This window comes from Nothobranchius furzeri, chromosome 11 (genome assembly GCF_043380555.1).
Source record: "Nothobranchius furzeri strain GRZ-AD chromosome 11, NfurGRZ-RIMD1, whole genome shotgun sequence".
Classification (NCBI taxonomy): Eukaryota; Metazoa; Chordata; class Actinopteri; order Cyprinodontiformes; family Nothobranchiidae; genus Nothobranchius; species Nothobranchius furzeri.
The window spans coordinates 65772855-65798527 of NC_091751.1; the positions used below are offsets into that span (position 1 = coordinate 65772855).

The 25673-nt window shown below is 43.7% G+C and overlaps 1 protein-coding gene across 8 annotated transcripts in view; it reads left to right on the forward strand.

Annotated features, from left to right (window-relative positions):
* dlgap1a (discs, large (Drosophila) homolog-associated protein 1a) overlaps positions 1–22690 on the forward strand; it is a 142110-nt gene extending 119420 nt beyond the window's left edge. For 7 of the 8 annotated variants that reach the window (XM_070541761.1, XM_054746514.2, XM_054746453.2 and 4 more), the window contains 3 exons: positions 201–292; positions 5154–5306; positions 22236–22690. In XM_070541761.1, the coding sequence (XP_070397862.1) occupies positions 201–292; positions 5154–5306; positions 22236–22460 (470 nt within the window). In that variant the 3' untranslated portion in view covers positions 22461–22690. Of the gene's footprint in view, positions 1–200; positions 293–5153; positions 5307–14679; positions 14895–22235 lie in introns of all 8 variants that reach the window. The other variant, XR_011515507.1, reaches the window with a different exon arrangement.
* Positions 22691–25673: the final 2983 nt, after the last annotated feature.

Below are 25673 nucleotides of genomic sequence, written 5' to 3' on the forward strand. Positions count from 1 at the left end.
ATAAGCATAAACCAACAGTACAATTGTGTAAAATGTATTTTTTATTAGATCAATAATGTTTTTTTTTGTTTCACCAGGATGTCGCGTGTGTAGTCCACACGATGTATAAATTACGCTATATGTATTCACATGAAGATGAGTAACAAAACTGTAAATTTTCTTACAAATATTTGGATGTCCTTTTGTGATTTTGCTCTAAGTCCTGGAGAAGATGCGGGGTGCTGTTGGAAGTGCACAGCAGTTGATGTCCCAGAAGTTTCTACAGTTCAGAGAGTTGTGTGAGGAGAACCTGGTGAGTGGCAAATCTACAGCACAGACCAAACGTTTGGACACACCTCCTCATTCAGTGTGTTGTCTTTATTTTCATGACCATTTACATTCATAGATTCTCACTGAAGACATCAAAACTATGGATGAACACATGTGGATTCATGTACTCAACTAAAAAAGGTGAAATAACTGAAAACATATTTTATATTCTATTTTCTTCAAAATAGCCTCCCTTTGCTCTGATTACTGCTCTACACACTCTTGGCATTCTCTTGATGAGCTTCAAGAAGTAGTCGCCTGAAATGGTTTTCCAACAGTCTAGAAGGACTACCTCGAAGCTCATCAAGAGAATGCCAAGAGTGTGCACAGCAGTAAATAGTAAATGGCCTGTATTTGTTATAACGCCTTCTAGAGTCCTAGAGCCCCCCCCCAAGGTGCTTTACAACACAGTCATTCACCCATTCACGCACACATTCACACCCTGGTGACATTGTAGCCACAGCTGCTCTGGGGCGCACTGACAGAGGCGAGCTTGCTGTACACAGGCGCCACCGGTCCCTCCGACCACCACTAGCAGGCAAGGTGGGTTAAGTGTTTTGCCCAAGGACACAACGACAGCTGAGCGGGGCTCGAACCTGCCAGGGTATCCGCGGGTCCTTAAAAAGTCGTAAAAAGTCTTAAATTTGCTTTTCCAAATTTAAGGTCCTAAAAATCCTTAAAAATGACTAATAATCCTTAAATACGGTTTCCAAAGGTCTTAAATTACCAAAGACCCAATAAACAAGATTCTTTTATTTCTATAAAATTGTTGTGATTTCCTAGTTGGTGTTCAGCTTTTTTGTGTGTGATGTTGGCGTAAGCGGAACCGTATACATTCAGCTGGTTGTGAAAGGGGGCTATTTTTAGATGAGCACATTAGCTGGTTAAGCTAGTGGGAGCTTGCGCCATGGGGAAGTGGAAGTTTAATCAACACATTCTCACACCCAAGGCATCAAAATATGACGCGTGTGACCAAGCCTCAATATACGACGATTCGGGACGCCCCAGCGCGTCAGGAGACGACGATCAGGGACACACTGGTGACGCAGCGTCCCAGAGCGTCGGTATCCGATGCCGCTGCTGAGATGGACATTAGAACTACTTGTGAACTACTTAACCTTCCACTCACCCCAATCCTAACCTTAAGGTCACAGTTTATGGACCTTAAGGTTAGGATTGGGGTGAGGGGAAGGTTAAATAGTCGAATAATGTCCGTGTGACCGCTCGCGTCAAACAGTGACGCCACCGGAGCCACGTGTCCCAGCGTGTCCCTGATCGTCGTCTCCTGACGCGCTGGGGCGTCCCGAATCGTCGTATATTGAGGCTTGGTCACACGCGTCGTATTTTGACGCCATGGGTGTGAGAATGTGTTGGTTTAATGATAACTGGATGGCTAATCCCACGTTCGCGACATGGTTAGCACCGGTTCCAAGCAATAGCTGGAAATTATAGCATAAACTTAATTTTAAAGATAGCTTAAAGTTGGTCAAAGTGGCCTTAAAAAAGGTCTTAAAAAGTCTTAAATTTGGCTCCCTTAAACCTGCAGATACCATGCCTGCAACCTTCCAACTACGGGGCGAGCACTTAATTCCTGTGCCACCGTCGTCCCGTAATCAGAGCAAAGGGTGGCCTTTTTGAAGAAAACAGCAAAACATGTTTTCAGTTATTTCACCTTTTATGGTTAAGTACATAAATCCACACGTGTTCATTCATAGTTTTGATGCCTTCAGTGAGAATCCCCCAGTGTGAATGGCCATGAAAATAAAGACAACACAGTGAGTGAGAAGGTGTGTCCAAACTTTTGGCCTTGTATATATAAAACTTTAAAGCCAGACATGGGAGTCTCACGCAGGACATTTTTGATCCACGTAGGACGGTGTCTTTGCTTACTTCAAATTTATATCTACTTGAAGCTGCTACAGCAAATTTGGAAAACAATTTAGCCAAAAACATGTTTTCATGCCTCTTTACAACCGTCTAACATAATATAGCTACAGTATAATTATATTATGGAGATTAATAGAAAACTAAAAATAATAAAGTGGTTTTCTCGCTTCTCTCTAAAAACCTCCGTCAGTACGCCGTTTCAGACTGAAAGCAGCTCCAATTGTTGGTCTCACCAAACCGCCGCACTTCCACACTTCCCTGGGTCCTCCATTCGTTACACATTAAACAACAGAACACCACTGGTGTGAGAGGTACTCCGCTCAATAATGTCAGAGGTGAAATAGCCGGCTGCTACCACTTCAGCTTTAGGACCAACCTGAGTCCCAAACAGAAAAAACCCACTGGAAAACACGGACAATAACAGACGTTTGGACCTAGAGAATGGTGACTGGTGTTTAGCACTATCTCGTAACCTTTGGTATCGCGTTATTTTGGTTCTGGCAAGCGTGTCAGGGTAGATACCCGAGGGGAGGGGTGATTGTTCCGTGACCATGTTTGCGTTCAAAACCTAGCTTGTTTGTAGATTTGTTATAACAGCTGTAACAGTGCGTATTAAAGATTAAAGTCCCATTAGTCGTCACACACAGGTGAAATTTGTTTTCTGCATTCGACCCATGCCCTGGGGGAGCAGCGAGCTGCAGACACGGACGCGCTTTACAAAAATTTGGTGGTTTAACCCCCCAATCAAACTGTTTAAAGCTGAGTCTCAAACAGGGAGGCACTGGGTCCCATTTTTAAAGCCTCTGGCATGACCCGATCTTTGAGTCTCAGGACACATACCACCAGGCCACTGAGTTCGTCAGTAGTGACCTCTGATCTTATACATATGTTTATTGTGACAACAATCTGTTGAAATAATTAGAAAAAAGAATCATCAATGTGATTTTCTGCAAAATTCAGAAGATAAGAATTATACAGTCCCTCTGCTTTGAAAATAAACCAACAGAATTTATCAGAAAGTTATTAGAGATCATATTAGGATTTATTATGAAACACCAGCAACATCAGCATACATATGAAAATATCTCCAAGTATTGTAACGACCCAAAATGGGTTGCGGTGACTGCTGTTGTAGCCTGTTACTAGGGCTGGGCGGATCAATCTAAAATATCGATAGTATCGATCTAACATTGGTATTGAGTATTTATTAAATACCCGCGTGATGGTATCGATTCCATTTCTTCTAGCCTGACAAGCCATGACGTACTCACCGCTACAGATGTCGGTCAACGAGGCAGTCCACCAAACTCCGTCAAAGAAGATACAAAACACATCCTTTTCCTAAATAAACATTAGTACTTCTATCTGACCTTGACTCAAACAAAAGCTAAAGTCATAATAGTCCAAACTTGATGCCAAAGCCGTTTCAAATGAGCGGCTGACCGCCGACTAGTCACGTTTGTTTTTTTTTCCCCCCAATAACATCCCACCTACTTAGTGTTGCAATTGGCCCATAAAATCTATATAGCGCCATGATTGGACCACTACAGAATGGCAGCCATCTTGATTTGTAGTTTGCCTGGCTGATACCTGTGATTGGACCGTTTCAAGTGGCAGCCATGTTTGTTTGCAGGGACATCCCGTCTACCTCGCTAAAAGAGCACTGTGATTGGCCCAACAAACCATTAAAGCACTGAGATTGGAACGCCACGGATGTCAGTCAATGGGGCAGCCCGCCATTACTTAAAAAAAAGTAAAATAGCGCTCCAGCACGAGACAAGCACAGAACAGCAGACAGCACTGTCGTGGCTGCATGATGGTAAACCGAAAAAGGAGCGCTGTTTGGTATTTTTTTACACAGCTTTTTAGATTTCAAATAGAAAATAATATTGAGTTTGTTGACCATTTTTAAACCATTTTGTGTTTCCTAATAAAAAAATTTTATTTGCCTGAAAATGTTCCCTGTATTTTAATATCATCGTACACATGACTTATGAATGGAAAACTTACAAAATAATTAAAACTTGAGTTTTCAGACAAGATTGTCATATTGATGATGAATACATCATCAATATGACAATCTTGTCTGAAACTCAAGTTTTACTGATCTTATTTATCTTAATAAATCCCACAAAACTAGTTGGTACTAGACTAGTAGTAAAAAGTATCGGTATTGTTATGGGTATCTGCAATACCAGCCCCTGTATTTACTTGGTATTGGATCGATACCAAATTTTGCAGAGTCGTACAGCACCACCTGTTACTGTTCCGCGAGGTCTGATTGGAGAGTGAAGTGAAACTGGAGGTGCGGGTTTATCTGACCACTGTTAGGGGAAAGACTTATCCTGTCTGGTGTTTTAGTTCAGCACAAATATCACAATATTAAGGAATGATTGTGAGTTACCTCGCGTTTGTAAGACAGCTGTTTGGTGCACAGACCAATTAAAATTCTCGGAAGAAGCGCTCCTGAAGGCAGCTGTTGCAGGGACAAACTCCGACGTCAACATATCAACAAACAATCTGCAGTGTGTGGTTTTCAGGAAGTTTATTTTATTTTGGCAAGTTGAGAGAAGAGGCACGTAGGTCATGATGTCCAGTTGTCCGTCACCTTATTTGCACCGTTTATCTTCCGAGTATCATGTTGTTTATTCCTCGAAGAGCAGACAGACATCATTAAACTGAGTAGAGGAGCGTGGCGAAAGTATTCCAGAGAAACATTTGGATGCAGCACAGCAGTAATAAGCAAAATCTGAAAAAAATATTCTACGTGTAAACTCAGCATCAGTCATTTCTAATGAGCAAAATAAGCTCCAGTCATGTTATACCAGTATGTCGTTATATCATAAACTATCAGCTTCCTATAGCAGCGCATTAGAGATGCCCCTACAACAAAAATGACCTGGTTTTAATGCAGCAACCATTCTTTCTTCTTCCTTTCCCTTCTCTTGTCTCATAAGAACCCTGGCATCAGCCCTCGTCCTGTGGCCTCAGACCTGGCTGGCTTCTGGGACATGCTTCAGCTGTCTATTGAGAACATAAGCCTGAAATTTGATGAGCTTCATCAGCTCAGGGCCAACAACTGGAGACCTCTGGATCCACTCGAGAGAAAGGTACTCACACAGAGAAACAGTAGTCGGGGCATTTTCCAGCCTTAACCTGGGCTTGCCCCATCAGTGCTTTAATGAATTTATTTAGATGTTACCCATGAAAGTGCTCTGTGACAGGTTTGAGAATTTATGCAAGAAGAGTTTCTATTTGGAGCGAATGCCTGAACTTTACCATTAAGAGTTTTGCCACATGGCGTCTTCGTCATCTTCCTCCGCTTATCCGGGTCCGGGTCGCGGGGGCAGCATCCCAACTAGGGAGCTCCAGACCGTCCTCTCCACGGCCACCTCCACCAGCTCCTCCGGCAGGACCCCAAGGCGTTCCCGGACCAGATTGGAGATTTAACCTCTCCAACGTGTCCTGGGTCGACCCGGGGGCCTCCTGCCGGCAGGACATGCCCGAAACACCTCCCCAGGGAGGCGTCCAGGAGGCATCCTGACCAGATGCCCAAACCACCTCACCTTACTCCTTTCGATCCGGAGAAGCAGCGGTTCTACTCCGAGTCCCTCCTGAATTTCCGAGCTCCTCACCCTATCTCTAAGGCTGAGCCCGGCCACCCTACGGAGGAAACTCATTTTGGCCGCTTGTATCCGCGATCTCGTTCTTTCGGTCATTACCCAAAGCTCATGACCATAGGTGAGGATTGGGACGTAGATCGACCGGTAAATCGAGAGCCTGGCTTTCTGGCTCAGCTCCCTCTTCACCACGAGAGATCGGATCAGCGTCCGCATCACTGCAGACGCCGAACCAATCCGCCTGTCGATCTCCCGATCCCTCCTACCCTCACTCGTGAACAAGACCCCGAGACACTTAAACTCCTCCACTTGAGGTAGGACCTCTCCCCCGACCCAGAGTTGGCAAGCCACCCTTTTCCGGTCGAGAACCATGGTCTCAGATTTGGAGGTGCTGATCCTCATCCCAGCCGCTTTGCCACATGTATCTAACCGTTTGTGTACAGTGCAAATACAAAGGCTTTTGGATCTGTAAGGCATGTTTGTTTTTATGCAAATCATTTAGTTTGTACAGAAAAAGAAAAAGGCAACAAGATTTTTTAAACTGAAGCAGTAGAAATGAAGGAGAGGACATTTGTATGTTGAGTACTTGAACAGGGTGTTATCGGCATCAAAGCTTTTTCTCTTTAGTAATAATAATAATGAAGATTTGGTTATCCGACTGTGGCCCTGCCCTTCACTGACTGAGTGGTTAACTGGCTGGTTTTTATTTCTTTATGTTTGTCAAACACAGTTGATTCCAGCATGCATTTATTATTTAAGCATTGTCCGTTTCATGGTTGTGTTTCTGAATCAACTGACATCAGGTGACACATTTAGTTAGTGCTGGTATTCATGTGCTAAGATAAAAGGGTTTGTTCCATCAACATTTTAAAGATCTCCTTCACTTGTTTTTTGACAAGTTCGCGTTCGCGGTAGTTTCTAGTGTGAGTGAACCCCCTCTGAGTCGTTTTCAGCCTGAAACAATGCTCTGGTGGTTGGATGAGGAAGACAAAAGAAAGAAAGTATATCAAAATTTTTTTCAATTTCATTTGACATAAACATGCTTTCTTGACAATCCTTGTAATTGTGTGTGGAAAAAAAAGGTGTATACAGTAATCCCTCGTTTATCATGGTAGATGCGTTCCAGACCTGGCCGCGATAGGTGAAAATCCGCGAAGTAGGGACTCCCAGCATGCCCCTCGCGGGGATTCCCTCCACGTCGCACCTACGTCACAAACCGCGGCTATAAACGGAAGTCGCCTTTCCAGCTCACCACTCAGTCATCGTTTCTTCAGATTCATGATCAGAGTTTCCAACCTACCGATCAATCCAACGAACTATCAGCTCATAGTAAGTTATCTTACTTACTTCTGGAAAGCCCGGCATTTCCGTGTCACTTCGTTGACACTCGAACGCTCGGGGGGTTTCCTAGATCAGCCGGCGTTTCACCGACGCTATCACTTCCGCGTCTGTGAAACCACGCTCCCTACAAGCTCAGCTCCCGAATCCAGCCGACCTGTCTGACATACAGTACTAAATTGAATTATCGTATGATCACATTCTCTTTTTGTGGGTAAAACTCAAGAAAAAAAAATTTTTACTTGTTTTTTTTAGTTTTATTACAAAAAGTGCATTATATGATGAAATTGATGGAAAAAAACAAGAATTTCTTGATATTTCGCATAGAAAAATACCGTGAATCAGTGAAAAATACCGCGAATCTGCGAATTCCCCCCTGAAAAATGCTCCAAAGAAAAAATCCGCGAAGCAGCGAATCCGCAATGAACAAACCGCGAAGTAGCGAGGGATTACTGTAAATAAAAACGACAATCGTGAGTTCATAGGGAAGCGTGTAGAGGCATGTTTGCGCGTGCGCTTGCTCGCAGCGCTGCTTCAGCAACGTGATACCCTCACAAGGGACGAGCAAAATATCAAACACGTCAGAAATTTGTGCGAGCTTACGATATCTGATCGGTAATGGTGTTAATCGCCTCTCGTAACCCCCTGTATACTGCACGACGCCCAACGTAACTTTTTATACCTTTTAAATCCAAAAAAAACTGGTGCATTTGTTTGATTTTAATAAGGTGTAAAAGCTGCATTACAATACTAAGCTAACCGCTAAAAACATTAGCATTCTGAAAGCAATTTGCAGCGAGGACACGTGAAAAACTGCTAACTTGTAGTTTTTATGGCTGTTTCTAATCAACTGTTTAATAAAACACTCAGTAATCTCTTAGCTTTTAGAAAGCGATTGCTGTAAACTGTAGCATTGTCCGTTTGAAGTCCTGTAAGCCGTAGATTACTGATCCACTTCTGCCGTCTACTTTCAGTAAGTAATTTTTTTTAATTAGGTCCTTTGTGGCGCACTACATTCAGGACTTGAAAAAAACCTTTGTTTTTTTTTCCCGATTAGAGTGATTGTAATAACGTAGACCGCCTAGAATTTGGGCATTTTAATGCCCAGCCACCAAAGTAAATAGTGTGGAGTGCAGCACCGGCTGCTTCCAGACCCCCATCTGCATTTGGTGACGTAGATGCAACGTCATGTGAACCCCAGCAATAGTTTCTCTGTGAACGAGACCTTGAAATGATGAATGATAAAAGACATGCACTTTAGTCCGATGACTCCAAAGTGCTTTACTCTACAGTCAGTCATTTACACACACACACACACACACAGTCACACACTGACGGTGATGAGCTGTTTGTAGCCACAGCAGTCCTGGGGCACCACCAGCAGCAGGCAAGAAGGGTGAAGTTTCTCTCAGAAGGACACGGCTGAGGCCCTGTCCACACGTAGCCGGGGATCTGCCAAAACGTAGATATTTTTCTACGTTTTGGCCTGTCATCCACACGAAAACGGAGTTTTTTCACACGAAAACGGATCTTTTTAAAAACTCCGGCCAAAGTGAAGATCTGCGTTTTCTCCGTTTTGGGTGTCTGCGTGTGGACAGACAAAACTGGAGTTTTAAGGTCCGCAACGTCACTTTCCGCGACAAAAAAATGCTGACATCACGTGTGCGACCTGTGTTTACACTAGCCGACAGCATGGATGCCCTTAGAGCTGTGCTCGCTTTATCAATTGTCCAAGCGCTTTTTGCTTGTTTGTTTTTGCAAGCGGAATTACTGCTCCTTGCGGAAGACCACAGATGAAGGACGAGGTTAAGAACGGGAGAAGCACTGCCGCCTACAGGTCTGGCATGTCCTTAACAACGTATTTATCCGGGTACTTGTGGACCTTCAACATTAATGGTGTGGACAGTGTTTTTTTTAAACGAGGTGGTGTGGATGAAAGTTTTTGGAGGGGCGGATATTCGTTTTTAAAAAAAACCGGCTACGTGTGGACTAGGCCTTATTGACCCTTTGTACCTATGCCACCTGATCACGTGGGTCCAACATGGAGGATGGCAATGGCGGATTATGGGAGTATTGAGCTGAAAGCAAAAGTGGTGACTGAGATTGTTTTTTTTTTTTTTTTTTGCCAGTTTAGCCTGGTTTCTACTGGTTCAATCCCAGTTCACTTGTGGGAAGGTGTGACAGCAGTGTCTGTCACCTCAGGGACATGGTCTGCTGGTAATGTTTGTTTTCTGTGTTCTGTCCAGAATGACTGGTTGATGTGCACACAGTCTTCTGTTTATGAATGCACGTGTTAATATTGTACTTTTATTTGAGTTACCCGTGACTTGGAGTTTCCCATGGAGTCTCACAGCTGCAGCTCATCTCCTCAGGAAGCCTAATCAGCTCTCCTGGGATCTACCAACTCCCAAGGGAGGGTAGATTCATGTTTATGCTTGTGTTTAATTTAATGTAGATGTTTTTTTATGGATAGGAAGTTTGTAATTATGATTTGGTTATTTGAGTTACCTGAATTGATTTGACTGGTTAGTTTGTGTGTGTGAGGATGTGTGTGTGTGTGTTAATTGTATGTTAATTGTTCCCCTCTTGTATGTAGAGTGGTCTGATCAGCCACTATTTAAGTTGAACCTGGTGTGTCTGAAATGTATTTTGTTTTCTGGAAAGCGTGTCTTGTGCTGTGATTAGGTTAAAGTTCCTGTTAACTTTGAAGCTGCTCCAAAATAAAATGGAGTTTTTAGTCTCATGAGCAGTGCTTCTCTGGCTGGTTTGTGCAAGTCCCTGACAGGTTAGCACACCTAGATGGAGCTCATGGAGAGTGGTGTTGACAAGAGTTAAGTGTCAACTTTCAATTCAATTCAAGTTTATTTATATAGCGCCAAATCATGACAAGAGGCGTCTCAAGGCACTTCACATAATAAAAATTCCAATTCAGGTCAGTTCATTAAGCCAATCAGAAATAATGTTTCCTATATAAGAAACCCAGCAAATTGCATCAAGTCACTGACTAGTGTCAGTGACTTTACAGCAATCCTCATACTAAGCAAGCATAAAGCGACAGTGGAGAGGAAAACTCCCTTTTAACAGGAAGGAACCTCCAGAGAATCCCGGCTCAGTATAAACAGCCATCCTCCACGACTCACTGGGGATCGAGAAGACAGAGCACACACACACGCGCGCACACACAAAGACAAGTAATGTGTCTATAGTTATATTGTGATGTCTTAGTAAATATTCTATTTGGTGAGAGATAAACTTTAATGTATTTATCCTAGTGGATCTATAATTAAACGGGTAAACTAGTAGTAGCACATTCAATGTCAAAGAAAGTAAAATGTTATTGTCAGGAGAGGGAGAATGTTTAAGTCGTTAGCAACAGTGTTCAAGTCGATGGCCCCCTCCATGAGGCCACCACAGCTCAGCAGAACATCATTGTAGCTTCTTCTGGGGAGAAAAACACTTTGAGAAAAAATAAAGCTAACAGCTGAAATAGCAGGAAATAAAAGAGTTAAAGAGCAAATTGTAGAAGAAAATAGTAGAGTGTGAAAAGTGGTCAGTGTGTCCTCCAGCAGTGTACGCCTATAGCAGCATAACTACAGAGATAACTCTGGATAATCTATCCTATTTAGATGTAGGCATGTTGGAGTCAGGGCAAGGGAGAGCCGTCTTTACCGACTGTACACTCCACCTCCCTGTACTCCCCCACTTGTCCAGATTTAGGCTAACATCAGATTTTAACCATAGGCCCTATCAAATAAAAATGTTTTAAGCCTATTCTTAAAAGTAGACAAGTTGTCTGCCTCACAGACTAAAGCTGGGAGCTGGTTCCACAGGAGAGGAGCCTGATAACTAAAAGATATGCCTTCCCATCCTAATTTTAGATACCGTAAATCCTCTAATACAGACCGGTATTCAATTAAAGGCTGGGCCTCCAATTTTGGCCGGTGTCGGAGTCGGCGGAGGTGAATAAAGGCCGGCCTCTTATTGTGGCCGGGTGGAATGTGGTAACAAGCAAGTACGGGGGCGGTTGTGTCATCGTCTCACTTTTGATTTGCCAGTGATAGACCGCGAGGTTAACTTTAACCGTGCGGAGACGAAGAGGAGGCTGCGCCAGAGCGTCGGTGCTGACACGCGATCGTTCATGTCGGTTCATTTCCTTTAATGTTTTCTGTCTTTTATTTGCGCCTGATGTGTTTGGCTGTGGAGCGGGGCGCATCAACTTGTCCTCGGGTGACGCACCGATCACTGATGCGGCTGCCAAGCACGGAGCACTCCGCTGTTTTTGCGGTCTGTAGATCTGCCTCCTGAGCACGGCCACAGTAACAATCAGGTGTCGCCACCTCAAAAAATTATTTAACACGCGATCGTTCATGTCGGTTCATTTCCTTTGATATTTTCTGTCTTTTATTTGCGCCTGATGCGTTTGGCTGTGGAGCGGGGCGCATCACCTTGTCATCCGGTGACGCACCGATCACGCGGCCACCAAGCAGGGAGCACTCCGCTGTTTTTGCGGTCGGTAATCTGCCTCCTGAGCACGGCCACAGTAACAATCAGGTGTTGCCAAATTATTTAACACGCGATCGTTCATGTCAGTTCATTTCCTTTGATGTTTTCTGTCTTTTATTTGTGCCTGATGCGTTTTGCTGTGGAGCGGGGCGCATCAACTTGTCACCCGGTGACGCACGCACCGATCACTGATGCGGCCGGCAAGCAGCGAGCACTCCACTGTTTTTGCGGTCGGTAAATCTTTTAGAACTGCAGTTCAAAGGTAACTCATGAGGTGAATATATATGAACCCAGGTAGCAGTTTTTCTTTAGGATTGCGAGGAGCTGCAGGAAGATAATAAACAGGCAGGACAGAAAAATAGTCAAATAAAAACAAGTTAGTTTTTGTACCTGGTGGTTGCAACAAACTGACACCATTGAAGGTCATCAGAAGTGAGGAACAGAAAATGAAATAATTATTTTAATGTTTAGAGCAGCAGGAACTCTGAGAGGCTGCAGGCGCATCAGTGAGTTTGTGGCCGCTGCGCAGGGGGAGGGGGGAGAGGGCTGAAGCAGAAACTACCGTTGTTAAAAGAAATGTGTTTAACTTTGAAAATGTGGGCGCAATTTTAATTGTCAAAAACTCCAACGAACCATTAGTTCATTTTGCTCAAATAGAAATAGAGGCCTGCCTCTAATACTGGCCCTCCTTCCAATAAAGGCCTGGAGCTTGATGAGCTTGAGTCAAATACAGGCCCGGGCCTGTATTAGAGGATTTACGGTATTCTGGGAACCACCAGTAGACCTGCGTCTGAGAGCGAAGTGCTCGCTTAGGAACGTATGGAACAATCAGATCACTGATGTATGATGGAGCTTGATTATTAAGAGCTTTATATGTGAGAAGAAGGATCTTAAAATCTATTGTGAATTTAACAGGTAGCCTATGTAGGGAAGCTAAGACAGGAGAGATATGATCTCTCTTTTTAATTCTCATCAGAACTCTAGCTGCAGCATTTTGGACAAGCTGAAGACTTTTAACTACATTCTGTGGACTTCCTGAGAGTAATGAATTACAGTAATCCAGTCTTGATGTAATAAATGCATTAACTAGTTTTTCAGCATCACTCCTGGAAAGTATGCTTCTAATCTTAGCAATATTCCGAAGGTGGAAAAAGGAAATCCTACAAACTTGTGAAACCTGGGATTTGAATGACATGTCCTGGTCAACGATAACACCAAGGTTCCTTACTTTGTTCTCGGAAATTAATTTAATGCCATTCAGGTCAGGTGATTGGCTAAGCAATTTCCTTTTCTGGATTTCTGGTCCAAAGATGAGAACTTCCGTCTTGTCTTGATTTAAAAGCAAAAAGTTTAGAGTCATCCAATTTTTTATGTCCTCAAGACTAGCTTATGAATGTTAGCTTACATCCTCCCTGCTTACCGATGTTAACAAGTTGCCGCCTTTGCCACAGTTCACCCCACTGGATTTGTAACATTATGTAATAAACAGCATTAACTTTAACTTGGAGCTGATAAATAAAAACTAAGAAAAACTGTCTGGATCCCCACCAGTTTTGGTCACTGGGTTCAGTTGCTTCTCACACATAGGGCGAGACATATCAGCGACGCTCATCACGCTCAATAAATAACATAATTATCACACATAATGCTACATTTAAACAATGTTAAATAATTATCTCACACTTCACCATGGTAGATGATGTTTTTTCCTCCATGGTGAAATGATTATCAATTCAAATCAAAGATACTTTATCAATCCCAGAAGGAAATTAGAGTTTCAGTACACACAATTCAGAGATCAGACATACACGGGCAAGACACATGGCAAGAATTGGTGACTATGGTCATTCGCAACCTGAGTCGTGCTACCTTAATAGAGATAAGAGGGTTTACATGAGGATTGGTTCAGGTGGAGGGAAAAAAAGGCACTTCAGAGTTACCCTCCACCAGGAGGGCAGCTTTGCTCTGCAAAAAACACCTCAACATATATGCAACAGACTTCAGACAACACGACATAAGTGTCCACTAGGTGGGGTGGTGAATTGGGACTATCCCCACTTTAATTCCTGCAGCCACGATAAGCAGCACATGTCACCCCAGTGTGGATGGGGGAGGAGCATTGAGGGTTGGAGGGTTGCAGTGACCCTGGAATGTTTCAGCGGCCTTCCCGCAGTCCTGCCCAGGCCGGGAAAGGAGACTGAGTTGAGTTGCCATAGCGACGGCACATTCCACATATCTTCTGAGGGGGGAGTTTTTGTTGTAGCCTTGTAGGCTCAAGGGCGCCAGATTCCGATTAGAAATTGTTTTGGGGCCAGAGATAATTTCCTCTCTGTCTTACAGTTTGTTGGTCCTCTACCTCTCAAAATCAGATTATCGGCAATATAAACACATCACGTCATTCATCACAGTCAGCCCCTGTCTTTCTCCATACATATATGGACGTTAACCTTACCCAGTAAAACGTGTTCGCTGCAAATCCAGAAACACTAGAGGGGTGATAGTCCGTTACCGCTGAGGCTCATCTCTGTCTTCGGTCTCCATCAAAGATATTCAAAAAAGACCAGTTGAGTTTACACCCTTGTTTGTTAGTGCAGCCTATCGTGCAGCAAACTGTTATTTTACTGTGTAATCAACAAAATAAAAGACTACAAACTGGCTCGTTCTGACAGGAGTTTCAACGTGTGTAAACAGTCTTTCTGCCATCCTTCACGGCGAAGGGGGCGGTCCCATGAGCGGCGTAACGTCACGTGCAAAGGGTCAATACAGACGGTTTAGATTTAAAACCGGCAACCCACTGCTTACAGGGCGTACTAACCTCTGAGCCGCCGCCAGCACCATAATGGGCCATCTAGCAGAAACGCATGATTCAGTTGCTGCATGGGAAAGAAACTCGTCAACTCTTTAAACCTTTTTGTCTGTTGTTCTCTTTTAGAATTTGACTGCATCATTTGCTTTCATTGTCGTATATTTAATTGTGTGTGTGTGTGTGTGTGTGTGTGTGTGTGTGTGTGTGTGTTGACAGTGGAGGCACTTGCAAACAACATCACCTCAATCAGCATAAGAGCAGAGCCAGCACCACCACAGGGCTTTGACCCACCTGGGCTTCCATGGATCCATCATGTCTGTCTTTCCATCCACTCGTCTTTGCTTCCTCCTGCTGCCTGAAGCCATCTCACTCTGTGTGCCTTCATAATGTGTTTGTTGCTGCTGTGAATGGGAAGATAGATCCACAGATGAGTATGTGACCAATCTCTCTACTTATCTAACGCATGTTCAGTGTAAAGTGGAGAAACTTCTCATATGAAGTGAAGATAACAAATAATAATGAGGTTGTGGTAAAGTGTAGAAGAAGGACTAAGTCCTAACAGTTCTGTATTAACCCTCTCTGGCTCGATTTAAGTTTTACTAACAGGAACAACAACCAAGTCCTTCAGTGGTACTTCTGGGTAAAAAATAAGCCCATAAATCATGTATGTGGAGTAATCAGGTTTAAAGTTTTTAACTGTTGCAAATCTGCGACGCCTCTGCTTCTAGAGGGTTAATGTTTAAAGGGACATTATGGAAGTTTGACAGCCAAAACATGTGTAGAAATAATAAATGTCTTCTTCATACGTTCTCCTGCAATGCCCTGGTCCTGTAGAATGAGCCCTGGCATTTTTACTGTGATTGCCTGTTTTTCTGTAAAATCACAGAAAAAGAGAGATGCTCGGGTCGAGCAGGCTGCTTCATGCGCGTTCACGCTCAGGCATCGCCCGTAGCATTTGCTATCCGTAGCTTTAGCAGCAGAGAGAGAGGCAGTGCCACTTTGTCGCTGTTCCTAACGCCTAGTGACAAAGCTAGCTACATTTCTGAGGACCCTTAGCTACTTTCTGTAGAACTTTCTTCTAGATATTTCCTGCAAATTAGCAACAAAATAGCCATTTTCGCTCCGAACCGTTCTTTGGTTTGACGTTGTTTCAGCTGTCATCAAGGATATAAATGTTACAGATACAAAGGATGTCACTGGCCCTTTAGCTCACCTAGTAAGATGTTGGACTCTTGGGCAGAAGTCCTAGGTTCAATTCTGGGTGTGAATTTAGTTCATTTAGAGTTTCTTTTTTACATTAATGGTATATTTTTTTACAGTAAGATGCCCAAATTTTTATTTGAGACTCGCCGAACGACATTGAATTCACAGATAAAAAAGATGTGGGTTCAACTTTCATTTTGGAACAATTTTTCAAGCAAGGGAAGGGAATGATCTGAGCATGCAGGAGGACTGACCCATCTTAAACCTTTGTCAGCTGTGCTGAAGAGAAAGGTACAGAACCAAATTATTTAATCAATTAGCTACACGTTCTCCTGTCCTCTGTCCTCCGGGCCACACACACACACACACACACGGGACTGTCTCAGCTGTTATTTTTGTTAAGGAGTGTGCACGTACAGCATGCGCGCCTCGTGCACGAGCCTACTATTGAAGCTGACGTTACGCTTTTGGCCTGAGGGGGCAATCGCGAGCATAAAAATTCAAAACTCCGTAAAGTCCCTTTAAGTCTAGGAAGCACTTGTTCAACCATCTTGAATGTCTTCATATGTACATGTTACTGTTGGTAGTATTGTGAGCTCAGTGTCTTACAGTGGGGTAAAAAAGTATTTAGTCAGCCACCGATTGTGCAAGTTCTCCCACTTAAAATGATGACAGAGGGCAGTAATTTTCATCATAGGTACTCTTCAACAGTGAGAGACAGAATGTGAAAAAAAATCCATGAATTCACATGGCAGGATTTTTAAAGAATTTATTTGTAAATCAGGGTGGAAAATAAGTATTTGGTCTCTTCAAACAAGTTAAATCTCTGGCTCTCACAGACCTGTAACGTCTTCTTTAAGAAGCTTTTCTGTCCTCCACTCGTTACCTGTATTAATGGCACCTGTTTGAACTCATCATCTGTATAAAAGACACCTGTCCACAGCCTCAAACAGTCAGACTCCAAACTCCACTATGGCCAAGACCAAAGAGCTTTTGAAGGACACCGGGAAAAGAATTGTAGACCTGCACCAGACTGGGAAGAGTGAATCTACAATAGGCAAGCAGCCTGGTGTGAAAAAATCAACAGTGGGAGCAATTATCAGAAAATGGAAGACATACAAGACCACTGATAATCTCCCTCGATCTGGGGCTCCACGCAAGATCTCATCCCGTGGGGTCAAAATGATCATGAGAACGGTGAGCAAGAATCCCAGAACCACACGGGGGGACCTGGTGAATGACCTGCAGAGAGCTGGGACCACAGTAACAAAGGTCACCATCAGTAACACACTACAACGGCAGGGAATCAAATCCTGCAGTGCCAGACGTGTTCCGCTGCTGAAGCCAGTGCATGTCCAGGCCCGTCTGAAGTTTGCCAGAGAGCACATGGATGATACAGCAGAGGATTGGGAGAATGTCATGGGTCAGATGAAACCAAAGTAGAACTTTTTGGTATAAAATCAACTCGTCGTGTTTGGAGGAAGAAGAATACTGAGTTGCATCCCAAGAACACCATACCTACAGTGAAGCATGGGGGTGGGAACATCATGCTTTGGGGCTGATTTTCTGCCAAGGGGATAGGACGACTGATCCGTGTTAAGGACAGAATGAATGGGGCCATGTATCGTGAGATTCTGAGCCAAAACCTCCCATCAGTGAGAGCTTTAAAGATGAAACGTGACTGGGTCTTCCAACACGACAATGATCCCAAACACACCGCCCGGGCAACAAAGGAGTGGCTCCGTAAGAAGCATTTGAAAGTCCTGGAGTGGCCTAGCCCAGGGGCGGCGTTAGGCCCGGCTACTTGGGCTGAATCCCCGGATGTTTCATTAAAAGCCCCGGATCTAAATCACGGAAGTAACATGCAGTACCAAAGTCCAACAGAGAGGGAGCAGCTGGCAGTAGTTTGTATACAGCCTGCCTGAGCCTCCACCACTGAAGAAGAAGCCCTTCAGCAGCCGGCTTCTTCTACACTCTCTGCCTGAAACGCATGAGTGAAGATGGACATAAGGATGTTTTTAGACAAAAAGTACAACGACAGAACCCCAGCTTTGATGAGACTGGTGTTGACTCAGGTTTGTGAGTCTTATTTGAAAATATTTGTTGTGCTGCTGGTTTGCCTAAAGTTAGCTTATCAGGTAAAGTTGATGAAGAAAGAAAGGGAATATTTACTATCATCTCACACTAAACACTAACAGGAACACTACTCTGCCCTGAAAATGCTTAATATGTAGCTTCAGATAAAAAATTATGTGGTACAAGACATGTATGATGTTGACTAGTGCGTGTCACGTGTGTGTGTGCGCGTGCGTGCGTGTGTGTGTTAAGCCCCGGATCTTCTTCAGTCCTAAATCCGCCCCTGGCCAAACCAGTCTCCAGACCTCAACCCCATAGAAAATCTGTGGAGGGAGTTGAAAGTCCGTGTTGCTCGGCGACAGCCCCAAAACATCACTGCTCTCGAGAAGATCTGCATGGAGGAATGGGCCAAAATACCAGCAACTGTGTGTGCAAACCTGGTAAAGACCTATAGTAATCTTTTGACCTCTTGTTTCTCATTATAAATCCACACTCTACAATATCTTGGATTCTCTTGCCCCTGTCAAAACTCTGTCCGTCTCCTTTACTAACTCTGCCCCCTGGTTTACCCCTGAACTCCGACAGATGAAAGCCAAAGGACGTCAACTCGAACGCCTCTATAAACGAACTGGTCTTTCAGTACACAAAGAAATGCACAAAACTCATCTGCTTCAATACTTGGACTCAATTAAACATACAAAATCTGCTTTCTACTCTGGATTGGTTTCCTCCAATGAAGGCAACTCTAGGACTCTGTTCTCAATAATGCGCAATATTTTTCATCCCCCGGACTCTCTACCCCCCCAACCCCACCCCCCCACCCCACCTGTATTCTGCTGACTCATGTAGCTCTTTATTAACCTTCTTTATTCAGAAAATTGCTTCCATACACCAGCAATTAATTCCAAGTTCTTACCCTCCCCCTGAGATTTTTTCACCCGGCCAGTCATTTTGTTCCTTTCTTCTTCCCACCTCATCCGAAATATCTGATCTTATCTGTAAATCCAAGCCCACCACCTGCTCTCTCGACCCCCTCCCTACAGTTTTGGTTAAAACATGTCTCACCTCCCTTCTCCCTCTCATAACCTCCATAATCCACTCCTCCCTCTCTACCGGTATTGTTCCCTCACTTTTCAAAACTGCATCTATCACTCCAATATTAAAGAAACCCGGCACTGATCCCAATAATTTCAATAATCTTCGTCCCATCTCAAATCTTCCCTTTCTTTCAAAAATCCTTGAAAAAATAATCTCTGCTCAACTCCATGCTCATCTCACGCTCAATAGCCTCTATGAGCCCTTCCAGTCTGGTTTTCGCCCTGGCCACAGTACAGAAACTGCACTCATAAAAATCACTAACGACCTCCTCACTGCTGCCGATACTGGACTGCTCTCCATTCTCATTCTCCTCGACTTGAGTTCAGCCTTCGATACCATCTCTCACACCATCCTCCTCCATAGATTGTCTTCCCTTGGCATTTCTCATACCCCGCTTGATTGGTTCCGTTCATATCTCTCTGGCCGTACTCAGTTTATTCAACTAAAATCCTTCACTTCCCGTCCCTTCCCTGTCACTACTGGCGTCCCCCAAGGCTCTGTTCTTGGTCCACTCCTTTTCATCACTTACCTTCTTCCCCTGGGAAATATTTCCCGTAAATTTGACATCCATTTTCATTGTTACGCGGATGACACCCAGCTCTGTGTATCCTCCAAACCCTCCTCTTCACTCCCTCCTTCCTCCCTCATATTGTTTATCTGAAATCAAAGACTGGTTCACATCAAACTTTCTCAAACTCAACAGTGATAAAACAGAAATGTTACTTGTCGGCACTAAATCTTTACTATCCAAAATCCACAGCTTTACACTTCCCGTCGACAACTCCTTAGTTTCCCCCTCCCCTCAGGTCAAGAGTCTGGGTGTCATCCTCAACTCCTCACTATCCTTCCATTCCCACATGAACAATATTACCCGGTCTGCCTACTTCCATCTACGTAATATTAACCGCCTACGCCCCTCCCTCACTACTCACTCGGTCGCCATTCTTGTCCACAGCCTCATCACTTCCCGTATTGACTACTGCAACGCTCTTCTCTTCGGTCTTCCTCACAAATCCCTCCATAAACTCCAACTTCTCCAGAACTCGGCAGGCCGCATCATTTCCAGAACTCCCTCCTTCCACCACATCACCCCTGTTCTTTAGCAGCTCCACTGGCTCCCTGTCACTTCCAGAATCCAATTCAAAATTCTGCTATGTACATTCAAAGCCATCCATAACCTAGCTCCCCCGTACCTCTCAGACCTCCTTCATCCTTCAACCTCCACCCGTTCCCTCAGGTCCTCCTCCTCCATCCACCTCTCAGTCCCACCTTTCCGTCTGGTCACTATGGGGAGCAGGGCCTTCAGCCGCTCTGCTCCCCAGCTCTGGAACTCACTTCCTCCTGACCTCCGTAACATTGATTCCCTCACTCTCTTTAAAACCAGACTCAAAACTCACCTGTTCCGTCTAGCATTCCAATAATTACTCTCGTTGCTCCAATCTGTCTGTTTGTTTTATGCTGTTTTATCTTTTATTGTTGTGTATTTTATCTCTGTAAAGTGTCCTTGAGTGTTCAGAAAGGCGCTGTTGAAATAAAATGTATTATTATTATTATTATTATTATTATTATTATTATTATTGCCAACAAAGGTTATGTTACAAAGTATTGAGTTGAATTTTTGTTATTGACCAAATACTTATTTTCCACCCTGATTTACAAATAAATTATTTAAAAATCCTGCCATGTGAATTCATGATTTTTTTTTTCACATTCTGTCTCTCGCAGTTGAAGTGTACCTATGATGAAAATTACTGACCTCTGTCATCATTTTAAGTGGGAGAACGTGCACAATCAGTGGCTGACTAAATACTTTTTTGCCCCACTGTATATGGAGTAAAGCACTGAGGGTCATCATCTGATAACCAATGTGCAGAAATATTCAGGACCTCGGATTCGTTCTGCTACAAGCTGTCAGTGCGCTGACGGGCGACCAATCATTTCACTGTTTTAAATGAGAAACAAGGCTGTGCCTATGGAGGACTGATCCTGCAAAATGAACAAGAAATAAAGGAAGAAATAAATTAAGTAATAGGGAAGTAAAACTGTAAATTAATAATGACCCTAACCCTAAAATACATAACTAAATACATTTGTTAATTAATACATGCAGTAATTATTTATTTAGTTTTATTGTTATGAGGTGTGTGTTTCTACCACTGGCCTCAGCTACGAGTGTCAACCATTCAGCTCATAAGAAACTCGCACAAACTCCCTGGCTCTGCCCTGGGCCTTTACACAAAAACCATAAAGAAAAAACACCTTCCACCTGGCAAAGGCTGAGTCAGAAGCATTATCAGCTCCACGGTGAGCTACTCTGAACATTGACATCTCAATAACAACTAAGTGTATCAAAGTACCTAAACGTCTCTTCAAATTGGGCACAAGTTAAGTCAAAACTGGCCAGAAAAAATATGTCCTAAAAAACTCAGGGAGAAAAATTAGTGAGTAGAATCCCATTAAACCCCGAGACTCAGTGAAACGAACGGCTTACATGAGGTGAGCAGCAAGTGTTACCCCCTAGATCAGTGGTTCCCAACCTTTTTCCCAAGGGACCCCGTTTTTTACCAGTAAAATTTCTGACGACCCCCTCCCATTCTCTCTTCCAGTACAAACATTATTAAGAAATGATAAAATTGTTCAAGCACATTTTAATATGCTTTGATTCAATAGATAACAGTAATAGTAGGCTCCAGTACAGAACAAAGTCATTAACAAAACCAAACAGAGCATAATGTGCTTGACAGTTTGTATTACTTTTCTGAACACATTGTTTCTTGTAAACACTGATAAATCAATCATTCCTTTCAATAAACGTTTGACACATAAAAAATACACTGAGCAAAATGTACTTAAATGTGTATATTACTGTTTATACTAGATCATTTACTGTAAACGCTGTGATTAATCAATCAGTCCTATCTTTAATGAACTTTTGACACTTGAAAATAAAACAGTGAGCTGAGCAAAATGTTCTTAAAAGTGTGTTACTTTTTCTGTACTAATTATTTCCTGTCTTAATATCAGTAAACTTTTCACTCATGAAAAAAACAAATGTGAGCAAAATGTAGGCCATAAACAAGTAATAAATGAAGTTTTAACCCCTTAAAGTGGGGAGGTCCTGGCGACCCACTGAGAGGCTTTGGCGCCCCCTTGTGGAGGTCGGGACCCCCAGGTTAGGAACCACTGCCCTAGATAAAGAAAAAAGCAAAATCGTTAGGTCAGATTTGAACTGTTTTCACTAAAGCCACCAGAGACCAATGGAAATTGGAACCGTTTCTTTTGCAAATACCAACATTAACCTAAGATTCGATCATATAAAGGAAACATGTAAAGAAACTGCTTTGATTTTCCTAAAATCCCTGCATACCATCATTTGAACTCATCTTTTTTCCCAGGAGAGGCGGCTTCCACCTCCAGTGCCTAAAAAGCCACACAAGGACTCCCACTACCACCCCCCTTTGGCCAGAGACCGCTCACTGGAGAGCTCAGAGAAACAGCGGCAGGAGGTCAGGAAGCGCCTGATGGCTGCGAAGAGAGCTGCTTCTGTACGCCAAAACTCAGCCACTGAAAGCGCCGACAGCATCGAGATCTACATCCCTGAAGCTCAGACGCGATTATAAGGACTCCAACGGGAACACACAGGGTTTACACGCCAGACAGGATGGCTGTCCACTTCTTTGTGGGAAGATGTTACTAATCCAGCCTTTTCTCTGCCTTGTCCTAACTCAAACTGTCGTTTCACAGGTTGGATTTTAAACAGTCGGGTGATAGTTTGGGACCAACTATTATTTGTCCACTTCTGGTCAGCTGCTTCATACTTCAGCAAATTAAAATACATCTCGACATTTCAGTTAAGTCATGTTTACTTTGGTTTGCTTTCATGAAAAAAGTTCAGTTGTGAGCACGTCCCTTGATTTGTTCTAAGAAGAAGCACAGTTATTTACTGGGTTTTCAATTAATCAGATCAGGTTTTTTTCTTCATTTAATGGATGTTTGCATTATTTTATTGGAAGTGAAACTTCCCGTTTGTTGTCCAAACGTTATTCCACCCCCGACCCCCCCGACAATCCCACTGCTGTAGGCTGAGATTAGTCTTTCTTTCCTCATCTCTGAGTCATTCATATTAGGGATGTGTCAGCCATGGTCTGCTGTTGCTACAGGAAGTGAATTAGTACCTCCTAGAACCGTCCGTCAGAGAAGCCATCTGCTTTCAGCGACTGTTTACTGTGAATGTTTCTGGAAACTTTCTGTTGAGACCGTAAAGGTGCGTGTGTGTGTACGTGTGTGTGTGTGTGTACGTGCGTGTGTGTGTGTGTGTGTGTACGTGCGTGTGTGTGTGTGTGTGTACGTGCGTGTGTGTGTGTGTGTGTACGTGCGTGTGTGTGTGTGTACGTGCGTGTGTGTGTGTGTGTACGTGCGTGCGTGTGTGTGTGTGTGTACGTACGTGTGTGTGTGTGTGTGTGTGTGTGTGTACGTACGTGTGTGTGTGTGTGTGTGTGTGTGTGTACGTACGTGTGTGTGTGTGTGTACGTACGTGTGTGTGTGTGTACGTGCGTGTGTGTGTGTGTGTGTGTACGTGCGTGTGTGTGTGTGTGTACGTGCGTGTGTGTGTGTGTGTTTATGTTCCAAGGAAATTAACACTGATAAAAACACTGATTAGCCATCATGCCACTTCCATTTCCAGCATGTCTGATGCTTTAGTCCTGGGGACAGACAGATTTACCAGTTTAAGAGAGACAGTCTGATTCACAAAAACACTTCTAGCCTTGCCTGAGACACATCCTGACTGTGAATGTTTGACTTTTCAAAAAAAGTGCAGTTAGGTATGTACAGGAGTCACACACACACACACCTTGCAGTACATTAAAAAATGTTCGTTAGTCACTGCACAGACTTAGCAGTTCTTTCAGTCTCCATCCAGCTCGCCACTCCCCTCTGCCGCCTGGATTTGTAGGAGGCCAGCTGCCTTCCTGCACGCTCCTGATGCTTCTCCTGCCTCTTTGCCTGGCCCGCCCTCCCCTGCAGATGCACTTTTCTCGATTGCCCCCACCCCACACACACACACACACAGTGGGGGTCTGCTTGCACGCCGCTCTGGTCTCTGGCTCCTGCAGCACCAGACTAGCGTCCAGGGCTGGCTATCTAACAGTGTTTCAGCAGCAGGTTACATTTGTTACATGAACTAATATCAGTAAAGGAAATAGAGGAGTAATTAAACATCTGATACACAACAGGTGAGAGCCGGAGAGGGAGGAGCCATGATGCTGAGCTGTGCTAGTTAGCTAATCTTGGCACACCAGTGAGAACTACAGCAAATAAAAACCAAAGAATTCCTTCAGAGAGGTCTGAGTAGTGAGCAGATGTATTTAAACCACACATGGGCAGAAAGGCTGAGATGCAAAAAGAGTCATTCTAAATGTGTTACAAACCGCTAAGAACTGATGGAACAAATAATACAGACTACAGTCATTTTCACCATGGTGCCAGCGCGTTAAGATGTAAACATTATTTCCTAAATAGAACATATATCATGTTTTAAATGAATGTAATGACAGAGATGACTGTGTGCATCTGAGCTGCAGAGTTCCTTCTGGCTCCAAGATGCTGGACTAATTAATGAAAACAGACATCCTGATTGGACGAGCAAGGCAGACCTAACTCGTTAGTCTTTCTGGTCAAATCCTGGAAGTGTTTAGTGAAAGAGGCTGTGAGAAGCAGCAGCATGAGGCAATGATGACTTGTTTTCTCTTCAAGCACTTTGAGTACAACAAAACAAGCCATAGATGCTACACACACACACACACTTACACACACACACAAAATGAGCACAAGGACACAGCTGTTTCACACATTTTGCTGTAAGCTGAACCAGAGAGGGGAAGTTGACCTTTCCTCGTCTTCTGCATCTCCTCACCACATGACTTCTTTGTGCATCATGATATTTTCATAGATTTATTTCTTTAGTGAATCTGCTTTATACTCCTTCACTTTGAAAACAGATGTATTTTTATGGGGGATCATTTTGGTGGTCGGATTATGATCATTCACATCTGGCATGATGGATTGTTGCATCCCAAAAACCCAACAATGCCCAGCTAACAGAATCTGCCGCCACAGTTCAAAAGTCACGCGTTCCCATCTTCAGTAACTAAACCTGATCTAGGTTAGCATCATTTTACACAGCAAACAAGTGAGCTGATCATTCCATGATGCTGTTTAATGGTGGTTCGTCTTGTCCTTGCACTGTTTGTTGTGTGTGTGTGTGTGTGTGTGTGTGTGTGTGTGTGTGTGTGTGTGTGTGTGTGTGTGTGTGTGTGTGTGTGTGTGTGTGTGTGTGTGTGTGTGTGTGTGTGTGTGTGTGTGTGTGTGCTCCATTGATCAGATGAGGTGTAGTCAGTAACTCTCTGAACCCATCCACCACTGGAGGTCCCTCAGCCAGTTCACCTCATCCCAAACTGAGAGAGAAGCGGTTCAACAAAACTTCACCTTGCATCAAACATCTCCCCCTGAGAGGAATTTCAATCTGATGATGTCATAACCTTATAGACGCTGTATGATGTGCCCTAACAGACTGCTGCTGCAAATGCATCCAACCTGTGATCAGAACGACGAGTCTGGGATCTGGCCACACATCAGAAACACCAAAGTGGGGTGCCACCTGAGCTTCAGCAGACATAACCAGGCTTGGTTTATTTTGAGCTTGTGGGATGAATTCTCTATGTGCCATAATGGTTTGTAAGACTGGTCTATCGTTGTAGATGTTTCTTTGAAAGGAACGAGAAGACGACCCTGTTGTTCTTTTCCCTGGGGTTTCTCTGTATTTCCCAAGCTTA